Source organism: Crinia signifera, chromosome 3 (assembly GCF_055691185.1).
Source record: "Crinia signifera chromosome 3, ASM5569118v1, whole genome shotgun sequence".
NCBI classification, from domain to species: domain Eukaryota; kingdom Metazoa; phylum Chordata; class Amphibia; order Anura; family Myobatrachidae; genus Crinia; species Crinia signifera.
This window is the reverse complement of record NC_139219.1, coordinates 217,236,869-217,250,408: the sequence shown is the minus strand read 5'-3', so window position 1 is coordinate 217,250,408 and position 13,540 is coordinate 217,236,869. Positions and strand designations below refer to the sequence as shown.

General features: G+C 44.3%; 1 protein-coding gene across 1 annotated transcript in view; it reads left to right on the top strand.

Annotated features, from left to right (window-relative positions):
• Positions 1-8,078: 8,078 nt before the first annotated feature.
• Positions 8,079-13,540, top strand: part of DRC9 (dynein regulatory complex subunit 9) — a 98,064-nt gene continuing 92,602 nt past the window's right edge. The window contains exon 1 of the mRNA XM_083177446.1: positions 8,079-8,224. Within this exon, the coding sequence (XP_083033572.1) occupies positions 8,147-8,224 (78 nt within the window). The 5' untranslated portion in view covers positions 8,079-8,146. The remainder of the gene's footprint in view (positions 8,225-13,540) is intronic.

Genomic DNA, 13,540 nt, shown 5'->3' with positions numbered 1-13,540 from the left:
CGGCGGTATGTGTCCTGCATATGAGGGACAGGGGCTCCGAAAGGAGCCCATCCCTTTGATGTGCTCAGTTGGTTGCTGGGGGTCTGCCCATGTGCAGAGTGGTCCATAGCCCATAGGCTACGATGGGCTACCGCCATCTCAGAAAGGTGGTAGCCCAGCCACTTGATGCAAAGCTGCCTGATGTCGATACATCAGTCCCTCCATCTTACATCCAGCTGATACTTAACATTTGTGGCTTATCCCCTGTTTTTGGGTAATTAGCCGCAAATATTAAATGATAAACGGGCCCTATATGATGCCACAGCATCAGGCACAACCTATACATATCCTGCTTTACTTTATTTAGGGCCATAGGGTGCACTTACCTTGGGACAATAGCAGGAAGTACATCTTCTGTCCATCCATGACATGCCCTGATATGCTTGTGTGTATTAGGTTGACATCACTAATAAAGGCCCTTCTGAACAATATCTTTTACTATATTGCCCAGTCAGTGTGTACACTGAATATTGTTAATGATGCGCGCTCCATTCTGTGAAAGTCCCCACCTTCCCCCCACCCCAATCTTCTACAATGTCCACAATGCTCCCAGGTATGCACTCTTATGGGCTTTTACCTGACTGACTGTGGTCAGGGTTTCTCCAGAATGATGCACTGAGACCGCTCTCTTCTCTAGCCTGCACAATACAGGAGGTGATTGGCTGAAAGCAGGATCATGAAAACCAGGGGCAGCATGTATCTGGCAATTCATCGGATGAACTGGCCATGATGCACAGACCACCTGACAGCCCTGTCCAGCCCTTTGCTACAGCCAACACGGCTTGTCAGAGTTAAGGTGGCCATACACACGCAGATTTATCTGCAGATCTGTCTGGTTGGAACAAACACATGGTTATGGATGAGAGCAAATGACAGTTGACCATTTGCTTGGAAATGCTGGAAAACTGACAAACTGCCACTCATCCATAACCATGTTTTTGTTCCAACCAGCCAGATCTGAAGATAAATCTTACTAGTGTATGGGCACCTTTAGACTAGATGCTGGTTTTCATGCAGCTCTGCGGCTGGCCACAGTACACCCGGAGGGAGGAAAGGGGCCACATCTGAGCCAGCCCAGAGGAAGTCATCAGAGATCAGACCTCGATCAGTGCTGCCTGTAAAGCTGTCACTGCTCCGCATCAGGTGGTTTGGTTATAAAGCAATCTGCCGCAATCTCAGAAACCCCCCCCCCCCCCCCCCCCCTACGTCAGGGGCTGGCTGGCAACTTTTAGCCTAGGGGGCAAGTCCAGAGCACTTGCCCATACCCCCCCCCCCCCAACTTTCTGGAAGACGGAATGCTTGTGCGCACCGGAGGCGCAATGAAAAATTTGGCTTGTGGCCTATCATAAGGGGGCGTGGCATGTACCATGATTGTATTGTGTACCTGCAGATTGCACATTGTGATGCTAATTACACATTATGCCGCACACCTTGATGCCCATTACACTCCATACTGTGATGGCAATTACCCAATGCTCCCCACACCGTAATGCCCATTACGCCCCATACCATGATGCCCATTACAGTACACAATGTGATGTCCACAGTGCCAGATTTGCCCCCACAGTGCCAGATATTCCGCCACAGTGCCAAATACACATATGCCCCCACAGTGCCAGAGACACATATGCCCCCAGTGCCAGAGACACATATGCCCCCAGTGCCAGATATGCCCCCACAGTGCCAGAGACACATATGCCCCCACAGTGCCAGATATGCCCCACAGTGCCAGATACACATATTCCCCCACAGTGACAGATATTCCCCCACAGTGACAGATATGTCCCCACAGTGCCAAATACACACATGCCCCCACAGTGCCAGAATTTGCCAGCAGCAACTCACCATTGTTGCTGTCTCTCGTCTCCATCTGCTGCTGCTGCTGCTGCTGCTGCTGCTGGGGGGAGGGGGTGGGGGAGAGCGCAGTACATGCCCCTCCTGCCCACACCCCAGTCCGGTGAGGCTACTACGGTACCTCCAGCCCTCCTGCGCTGGCCGCGGCTTCCACAAAACGGCCGCGGATACAGGAAAATGGCCGCTGGCCTCCTGCACTGAGGACATGTCCTCAGTGCAGGGGGCTGGCGGCCATTTTCCTGTAGCCGCGGCCGTATTATAAAAGCCGCAGCTGGAGCCTGGAGGAGGTGGCCAATGCACAGGATCCAGCACGGCCCGCAGCAAGTGGCTGGGAAAGCGGCCCGGGGGGCACATGGCACCCTGCCCCCCCGGCCCAGCCTGCCCCTGCCCTACTACTATGTCCCTGGCAAAAGAACATTTTGGAACAGGTTGACACATGAAAAGGTCAACAGTTTCAGTTTCTCAGTTGTATTTTTGGGTGATAGTGTGAAAACCTGAGCATATGGACCCCCAATTAGTAAAAAAAAAAAAAAAAGGGGGGGGGAGGGAGTGAAGGGGGTACCTGTACTGTAGCATTTTTCTACTAAAATATAAAAATTGTGTGGCATGAATGGTCACAGGACCTCATTCTATGTTGGGATTAAAGTAAGAAATTGCAAGTAACTGCACCTTAGTAAAACCATGCTGCACTGCAGGTGGGCAGATTTAAACCCCATACACATTAGGCAATATAGTAAAAGATATTGTTCTGAAGGGCCCTTCTGAACAATATCTTTTACTACATCGCCTAGTGTGTACACTAAATATAGTTAACGATGCACGCTCCTGCACATCATTAACACCCTCATCCTGCATGTTCTGAGGAGGGAGGTCATTATTAATGATGGCCATGCTGCAGCTTACAGCATGGCCATCATTCCCGCTATCAAACCCCCCCACCCCCCCAACACACACACACACACACAATATCCATATCGGCGGGGATCGTATAGTGTGTAGGGAGCTTTAAACTATGCAGAGAGCTTTACATGTGAGAGGGGTTTGCCCATACTTTTATCTAAATTGCTGTGTAAACAAAAAGCTTTCCAGCATTTGTGAGTGGGCTCCATGCAAAAGCTGCCAGTGTTTACTCCACATGCAAATAAAAAAAAACAAAGCAGTAAGTACTTGCATTGCAACATGGTTGTCCAGGTGTCCAGATACTTGCTTCTTACTTTATTTGTAACTCATAAACCGACCCACAGTTTGCCAGTGTTATGTAATGGGTGCCACGTTTGATATGAAGTAAGCACACGCACCCTTTATCTGGCATGTGTAAATAAGACAGATCAATCATTCCAAATGCTGTATCTAGTTTATTTACACTTGTTTATTCATTAACAGAAATCTGAGAGAAAGCATGACCCCCTTACTCATCAAGGTCACATGGTAATCAGTGAAAGGCAAAAACAGGGAGATGCTTCCACAGCAACTAGATAGGGAATATCCACAATCCACGTCATCTAGTGATTATTTATACAAAGAGACTATCCAGTATATTTATGAAAGGCAACCTCTGATGATGAGCAAAGTATACATTTAATTTTTTTTTTATTTCCTGATGCAGAAATTAATATATTATAACAGAGTAAAGTTTTAACCTATATGTTCTAAATTATGCAACAGAAATGACTTTGAAAAGATAGCAGCCAGAACACACATTTCACTTCATACATCCTTATGACTAGAGCAGAATTTGTTCCAAGTCATGAGACTTGTTGCTTTGTAGCAGGATCACACGATTTCCTGAACAGGAAATCCTGGCCCCGTCTGCTGATTGTATGTAATCTTATGGGGAAAAAAAGGTTGATAAATAGGCACGTAAGGTCCCCATACACTTCTCCGGTCCATGTGGCTGGAGGAGGGCAGCAGGGGGCAGACAGTGGGTTTGTGTGACGGGCAGCAGGTTCAATGCAGCTGGTGGTGGGCAGCGGGGTCCATGCGGCTGGGGGCAGGTAGCGGGGTATGTGCGACTGGGGGCGGGTCATGGCAGCTGTGAGCTTGTAGTGCTATTTGCCGTGCGGTGGGGCGGGAAGCGCTGCTGAATTTGAAAAGACTGTCCGGATGCTGATTGGCTGAGAGAATTCAGCCAATCAGTGTCCGGCCAGTCGTTTCAAATTCAGCAGCGCTTCCCACCTCGCAAATAGCGCAACAAGCTCCCAGCCGCCGCTGCCTGCTCCCAGCCGCACTTACCCCACTGCCCGTCCCCTTCCGCTGCTGCAGCTCCCCGGGGGATATTACATGCAATAAATCGCATGTGCCAAATCGTAAGGGAACCTCCCGGGGAGCTGCTGGGGGCTCTCAAAAGCAAACTGGTCCAACTTGTCCTTAGGACAAGTCAGACTACTGTATGGGGGCCTTTAGATGCTTATATCACACACACACACACACACACACTTGAAATTAGCATATAAAAGGTATCTTTAGCTGCACATCCTTTATGCATACAGAGCACAAAAAAAGTAATGGGGCCAAGGGCGGATCCAGGAGAAAATGACAGGGGGGGGCACCATGATAGGAGAGGGTTTGGGAAGGGGAGGGTGTTAGTGGTGCCAGTGTACATGCTAAGGGAGCGGCGAGAGAGAGCAGAGCAGAGAGAGGGTGGGAATGGGATTAAAAATAGGCCCTGGTGTTTAAAGTACACATGCCCACCTTGGCGTCAAAAGTGAAGGATGTAGTTGTGCGTTCGCGGGAAAAGGGGTGTGGCCACTCAAAAGGGGGCATGTCCCTGAGTGTAGTGTACCACACCATATACAACTTCTACACATTATGCAACAAAATACTAGACCCCATTATACTTGCCCCTTACACATCATGCCAAATGTGTAAATTCACATAATGCCACGTGGATTGTGCCAAAATTTATATAATGCCTCACGGATTGAGCCAAAATTCACATAATGCCACATGGATTGAGCCAAAATTCACATAATGCCACAAGGATTGTGCCAAAATTCCTATAATGCCACATGGATTGTGCCAAAATTCCTATAATGTTACATGGATTGTGCCAAAATTCACATAATGCCACAGAGATTAAATCAAAATTCACAACATGCTTCATAAACAGGGACATTGCGCGCCAAAGGCGCGCATTATAAATTTACACCATAATGCCCATTACATTTTAAGCCACACAGCATCATGTCCATTATGTATTATGCCAAACACCATAATGCCTATTAAAAATTATGCTACATAAGTGCTGCTTACCTACATGCTCATTGCCAAGGGTTCCATGCTCATTGCCATGTGGGATTACATGCTCATTGCCTAGGGGGAATGCTGCATCCCATGGTGTAGTATATCAAACACTTACTGGCATATTTATCAAAATTATTTTGATGAAATTAATGTTAAAATGTGTGTTTTAACATTTTATTATCACCGTCCGAAAAGTCCACAATCGATTTGCATACCCCCTTAGTGAGAAAGAAGGCTGGTATCCAGGGTGAACCATGAAAAAAAACATTATTTGATGACATGGATCTAATAAATGACTTTGCTCTGTTTATTGTAAATCCCAGATCTATGAGGTAGTGGGTACACGGTGAGACATGCACTAAATTTCTATTCAATTATGCTTATAGAAACAAAATCGAATGCACATCGAATGCTTTTATTAGCATTTGATACAGATTCAATCCCAATGCACCCTCCTGTGTAGTGGAAATCGAATATAAAACAAAGTCTTGGCAGGCAAGACTATCTTAATGGTAATCTGAGGCCAAACTGGTTGTTTTTCAGTTTTCTTAGGACTGCATTTATTAACATTTGATTATATAGCATCAGAATATTCCATTGTGCTTTACAATAGGGAACAAAACAGTAATTAGAAAAATAAAAATAAGATTGGGCAATAACAGACAAAGAGGATAGAGTTCACTGCTCACACGTTTATGTGATAACTTACCCAAATTGCTTCCTCTGCCTCTTAAGGTTCCTGCTTCTCTGGGCAGACATGGCTTGTTAAGATTGGATGCGGTCATTTGGTCTACAGCAGGGGTGGCCAAACCGGTCCTCGAGATCTACCAACGGTCCACATTTTCCACATCACCTAGCTGCTGCACAGATGCAGTCAATAATATCTGTCACATTTTCAAACATGCTGCATTCATTCCTACTATAGATCCACAGGTTGTCTGGATAACATGCACCGTTGGTAGATCTTGAGGACAGGTTTGGCCACCCCTGGTCTACAGCATGATGGTCGACAGTCATTAGGTGGACATGGGAAAAGGTTGAAAGATCATTAGTTCAACAGTGTCTAGGTCGACAGTCAAAAGGTCAACATGGGGCTTTTCACTATTTTTTGAGCCAAAATGTGCCGACAGGTGGTATTTCATGCCCTACCATCCACTAGGGCGTGGCGGGAGAATAAAATAGTGGGCCGAGCGTAGAGAGGCACCGCGCCCGACGCATGGCGAGCGATGCGAGGGAATGCAGTGCACTTTAAACGGTGTCCATGTTGACATTCAGGTAAAAAAAACAGCGAAAACCCCCATGTCGACCTTTTGACTGTCGACCTAGACATTGTCGAACTAATGACCTGTTGAACTAACGACCCGTCGAACTAATGACCTTTCAACCTATAACCATGTCAAGCTTTTTTCATGTCGACCTAATTGTGTCGACCTAATGACTGTTGACCATCATGCTGTAGACCAAATGATCCCAACCCTGTTAAGATAAGTATGTTTTGGTTTCTGTTGTAGCCCATGTACATCTGAGGTAAGCATCTGTTCCACTGAATCGCACCGCTTATAGAAAGGGCTTCCTGCATCCACCCTGTTATCTGGGCTTAGTTTGGCATAAATAAAAATTGGGATAGTGCTGCGCTCTGCCACTGTGTATGTTTTTAGTGTCTAACAAATGTTTATCTTTCTCTAAATCATTGGTTCTCAAACTGTGGGTCCTGACTCCATGTTGCTGACCATCAGGCTGATGACTTTTATAATCTCAGTCAGTGATTCAAGGAGTCTGAAAACTCTGTTAAATTGTCTGTTATTTTAGACTCCTCCCATCATTGTGTGCCTCCACACTGCTGCCATGTACGTGCTGTCTGCTGACTACACATGTGATGTGATGACCACCTGCAGTAACTTGCTGGGGTCCCGAAATTATTTTTATTGTTTGATGGGATCCCAGAGCAAAATAGTTTGAGGACCCCTGCTCTAAATAATCTATAAACTGTATGTAGTGTTTGCACAATAATGTCTTGTTGCAAACCCCTTGAAATTAAAAAATTGTATACAATTAAATAAACTTAAGTAAGTATAAAAAAGGAAGGATGAAAAAAATGCAAGATTTACAGTTTGCTCTAGTTCGTCAAGTTGGGTGTCTAACACCCAGTAATATTGGTAGGCTAATTAAGCGGCATTCCGCTATGTTAGGTCCTTAATGCAAAATATGGTACTTGTGTACTAGCACGGCACCCATCGCATCGCAGACCATAAGGCATGCGATGGTATGCAATGTTACGCGATGGCAGCCGATGTTATACAATTTTAAATTGTATACCATCGAATTGTATGGCATTGTATGCCATTCTATCGCATATACAATGGTATGCAATTTAAAATTGTATAAGCACCCTAAAGGGTTTTCCCATGTTAAAAGTGGCCCCTATAAGTTAATTAAATGTGTTGGGTGCTTACTGTCACAGATCTCAGAGGAGGACACTACCTGTGTGAGAATTTGACTGTACCTGAGCAGAGGCGCGGAGTCTAACCGTGCCAGGGGTTTTCTGCCAGTGACCCCTCCAAGCGGGATTTGGGCTTTTGTGGCGCCTGGCACGTCGGTCGCGGCCCTCTGCCCAGGCTTCTCGTACAGGTGCTGGTTACACTGAAAGGAGCAGTAGTCAGACAAGGGTTTAGCAGTTGCAGGTCACAAGTATAGCCGGGTCGGTAGCAAATAACAGATGGCTGGAGGTACACAGGGATTGAGCAGGTTCTTTGTCACAGGAATAACCAGGTCAGTACCAGATATCAGGGAGCGTAGTGCAGACAGGGATTTAGCAGTTGCAGGTCACAGGGATAGCCAGGTCAGTACCAGATGTCAGGGAGCATAGTGCAGACAAGGATTTAACAGTTGCAGGTCACAGGGATAGCCAGGTCGGTAACAGTAAATCAGAAGGCTGGATACACACAGGAATAATGCTGAAATGGTTTGAGTACCTGAGACACTGGACACTGATTATACTGTGCAGCACTGGATGACTTCAGGTATGAGCTTGGAACCAACAAGCAGTGAACAGAGACTGAATGAGCAAACTGAGAGTGGATCTCCACAGGTACTGTGCAGATGGTAATTGCAGTCAGCTGTATAAGCAGGTAACACTGGAGTTTGCAGGATGAACTTGGTCAGAGTACCAGGTATTCACACAATATAACAGAGTGTGACACTTACTGTGTTAAAAGCACCCCCAATGGTACCCCCACTATCAACGCCAACCCGATGCGTGGCGAGCGCAGTGAGCCCGTGAGGGGCGGCGTTACGCGTCCTACGACCTTTTCATATACCACTATCCACGGCGAGCCCCGCGAGGGGATGCAGAATACATGTAAAGTAATACGTGTCCCCTCGCGGGGCTCACCACGCTTTGGGCTCGGTGGCTTGCTGCGCTCGCCACACTATATGGAATCAACTCCACGCCGACGTGGATAGTGGGGGTATGAAAAGGTCGTAGGACGCGTACAGCCGCCACTCGCCACGCTTCGGGTTGGCGTTCAAAGTGGGGGTGCCTTTAACATTGTAAGCCCCCATCCACAAGTTAGCACATAAATAATATATTTGGTTTTACAATTGATGAAAGACTTAATAGGGAATGTTTCACCAGACACATATGATGTAATTTTAGTAGTTTTTTTTCTCCCCAGTCAGACAAGAATTACATGACATCCCACCCCACCCCCACCACATCTGTGGTAACCCTCTGGCTTAGTTGGTAACCATGTGTGTTTGATAGTCTCATCTCTCTTTTTTCTAAAGAAACTGGGTGCTATTCTTTCCTTCAAATTTCGTGATCTTCTGAATACTACGGTGTTACTACAGTCTATTTCTTTATTCAAGATTTCATCCGATTTTAAGAGATATAGGTTCTTATTCACTATTTTTTAATCTCTAATGCCTTTACATTGTACTGTGTAACAAACGCAGTCCTTTTTTCTTCTTTTTGGTGGGTTCCTGCACCTTCTTCCTATCACAAAGTAGTTCTTCTCTATTTATTTTCATTACGAAGTCTAGGGAACAGGGCCGCCGACAGGGGGGTGCTGTAGGTACAGCTGTCCTGGGCCCCGGCCTCTGGAGGGGCCCGGGCAGCTGCCCACAGTGACACCCCCCTCCCCCGCACACAGCCTCCCCCAACCGGTAGCCCCCCAGCCAGGCATGCACGATACACAGTGCAGCCTGCAGAGTGCCGAGCCTAAGACACAGAGGGGCTCGGCGCTCTGCACTGTGCCTGTGTTGTGTGTTCACCGAGAGCGATGTCAGCTGAGGTGAGTTCCGGGCAAGGGGGGGGGGGGGGGCGACTGAAGATTCCCCCTGCTAGGGAATCTTGCACCAAATTGGGGGGGGGGGGGGGTTGGTGTTTAACCCTGCTCTATGAATGCCCGTCGAATATTCTCAAAGGCTACATTTGTAGAACAGTTTCTTCTCATGCTCATGACTCTTTGAAATATTGTTCTTCCACTTGTTATAATGACTACTTTGATAGTTCAGGTATCTATTTTGATTGACACTTTTCACATGTCTCTGTTTGTACTTTACCATCTTCCACTGTGAGAGCGATATCCAGAAAATTAACACCACCCTTGTGAATAGTGAATTTTAAACCAGAAATATGGTCATTTAAACTATTAGTGAATTTAACAACTGAATCGTGATCCCCATCCCAAACAAAAATCAAATCATCAATGTATCTTCCGTATAGGACCAGGTTCGCCCCAAGGTCGGCCCCCCATATATGAGGTCTGCCCACAGCAATTTATTTGCACAGCAAAAATCGTAAGGAGTTCTCTGGTAAAAGTGTGGAGTGAAGGACCCATTAAAAGTCATCTGGAACAGCTTGTATATGCGGGACTGGTAACTATATTAATGCCATAGCCTCTTGAGGAACTTTCCTAATTAATAATCAGCCTCATAGAACTGATTGCGGCTCAATCTTTGTATTACAGATTTTACATATATGTTTTATGTTGTACTTCCTGTGTGTTTCTCTATTGTGCACTTTGAAAATTGGAATTTAATGTGATTAATGTGTTTTTAAAATAAATGTATTTGATACCTTTATTGTGTGAAACTTTCTTAACAGACCTGCGCTTCTTTTTTTTTTTTATTCAAATATTTTATTAATCATTTCCCATTTAACAATTAACATTTAACAATACTCCTTTATCTCAATACATGTTGTAGCATGTTATATACAATGTATAAAAACAGTTTTATAAATCTTAACCTTTAAAATCTTCCCTTTTAGTAGTGCCTAGTTCCTACTCTTTCCTTATCTCTTAGCAACCCTATTTTAACTTCCTCTCACTTTTAGAAGTTGTTTTTCATATGGATCTAACTTTTAGAATAAGGTATTCTTGTTGGTTACTCCTTCTGTTTCATACCATGATGTTGTTTCAAAACATTTTTTAAGCCTTTCTTATATAGGGCTCCCATATTTCTACAAATTTTTTCCCCTCCTTTTCTTTGTTTAAACTACCTTGTGCCCAATCTAGTTGAAATAGATGTTGAAGTCTTGGAAACATTAATGTTATTGGAATGGATGTTTTCTCTATCCATCTTGTCAGTATCGTCTTTTTTGACACCGCCACTATTTTGTTTAACAATATTCTAGAGCTCTTATCCAGTTCTCTTTCTTGATCCCCTGTATATTTATTCCAAAACATCCATTCTTTTGTTATCTGGAATGAGATATCCAATGTAGTATTTTTATATTCTTGGATTTCCCTCCAGACCTGCGCTTCTTAAAGTGGTAGCTACAGAAATCTTTTTGTTGCTGCCACAAATTACTATGCTCCTGTAAGTGCTCAAGATCTTTGCTCCCGGATTAACCTCTGGTATCCCTGTTTAGCAGTTGTCGCCCGGTGGTCCAATCTGCATTTCAGTACTACATCTAGCCCACCAGTTGCTGCAGTTTTCTTCTTCAAAATAGGGTCCCAGTTTGCCAGTCCACCCTGCTTCAGTGTTCTTCTTGAAGCCACAGTATTCAATTACTTGAAATCAAGGTACTCTCTCTCTTGCTACTGGTACTACTGCTACTTTTCCTTCTTTGCTCAAAAATGCAGTGATTACTCCCATTCTGAAAAAAACCACAATTCTGACCCTAACTCTCTAACTATCGTCCTATCTCTCAGCTCCCATGCCTCTCCAAGCTACTGGAGAGACTTTTCTACTCTCGCCTCACACACTTTCTTAACTCGCACCCCTATTAGACCTGCTTCAGTCAGGCTTTCGTTCCCAACATTCCACTAAGACACTACTGACTAAAGTAGTGAATGATCTGGTAACTGCCAAGTCGAAAGGCCTTTACTCTCTACTTATTCTTCTAGATCTTTCTGCTGCATTTGACACTGTTGATCATACTCTTCTCATACAAACACTGCACTCCCTAGGTTTTAATGATACAGCCCTTTCCTGGTTCACATCTTACCTGATCGCTCTTTCAGTGTTTGTTTCTCTGACTCTACCTCCTCTTCACTACCTCGGTCAGTCGGAGTTCTGCAAGGCTCAGTCTTAGCTCCTCTGCTCTTCTCTATCTATACCTCATCTCTTGGCAAACTTATCAGCTCTTTTGTATTTCAGTGTAATTTATATGCAGATGATACTCAAATCTATCTATCAACCCCAGAGTTGTCACCGGTGGTTTTGGGCCGAGTCTCTGAATATCTATTTGCCATCTCATCTTGGATGTCTTCTCGCCACCTCAAACTCAATATTTCCAAAACGAAATTACTTATATTCCCACCAGCTAAGAACAGTTACCATCCTGATATCTCCATCACTGTTGACAACTCTACAATCTAGTAGCAAAAGGGATTAGTATCCTGCACAGGACAAGAAGCTCATATGATTTAAAGTTTTTATAGAACCAACGTAAACATCAACATTAGTCTTGGTATAAGACAGTTAGGTATTGTTGGAGGTGCCCCCAGAAATCAGGTACTTGGATACTCAGGAGAGAGAAACAGCTGACAGCAAGCAGAAGGCAGCCGTTCACAGAAGAGATTCCTTGTGAGAGGCATACTTTTATGTATTATGCTATGATGAGTATAACACAACTTTTAATTCCAATTTTTATCTAAAATATTGGCGAATTAGCCTGACAAAAAATATACAACTTATCATAAAAATGCGAAATTGTATACTTCTAGGATTATAAGCAATGTAATTCTACTGAATATTGGGTACGTTATATCTATACAGTAGTAATTGGTGGTGTTATTTGTTTAACCTACACTGTTGGTGTATGGTTAGGGTGTGTCCTTAAATAGGACAGTTGTAGACACATCCAGTGTACCCGTTGGCCTGGGGTTAATTAGTAATAATAGGCTTGTTAGATGGTTAAATAACAATTGTTAGAGTATTATAGCAAAGCAACAAAAGGTATCCATGGGGAGATGGGAAAAAAGGGGGGAGTACAGTACAGTATGTGAGGTTCATTTCTTTTTGCTGCCCAGTGTTTTAAAATTGAGTGGACGGAGGGTGAGAGAAGAAGTTGACACACCAATAAAAAAAAAAAAAATCCTTTTTTTCTATCGGATGATATTCCGTGGAGCAATCGGTCAGGGACAGTTTTCTCTGTGAGAACACTGGCCCTGACACCAGCGACTATAGATTTATCCAGCATGCTGAATATTAATTGCCAGGGCATTAGTGATGCACAGCCCTATATCCCTACACATGGAGCGATGTAGGGGCATTTTCTAAGCGATCTACTGAGATCACTAAGAAAATGCAATGGAATTGCTAGGTATGTAGGCCCCATTTAGGCATCGGGGTATGAGGGCTAAGAACTAGCGAGGTTAGGGGGTGGGTCAGTATTCTGAACTCTGGTCATCCATATGTATCCTGTTGGCAACTGTGTAGTTTTCTAATTGGTGGCGACATCCTCGTTGCTCCTATTAGGGAAGAAGCAGAAATTAAATATGAGGCTGTGGCTTACAAAAAGTTACATTTACACAACTTGCTGTTTTAGATCACAGAGTTTGGACTTTTTTTTATATTGCTATGGCCATTAACAGACAGAAAATCCATTTTAATGTTGGGAAACGATGAGGCAACTGCAGTGTATAAGTAGCATGTTCTTGTGTTGGTTTGTACAGTTCATATAGATTTACAAATGAGAAGTATACATCAAAACAATTAATTCTTAGGTAAAAGGCAACTAATTGCACCCCTGTACATTTAGAATATATTTCTATATTCTAGCTCTAGTATGGTCATTGCTTAGTGAAGAGGATAGTTTCCTTTCAACTTCTGTGTTAATGGGCTGGCAAGTAAATTATGACTGCATCCTAATCAGGGACAAGCATGTGATTAAAGAGTAACAAATCCTTTAATCTGCACTGCATGAGTGGATCACAGGCTTTACGTATGGGTG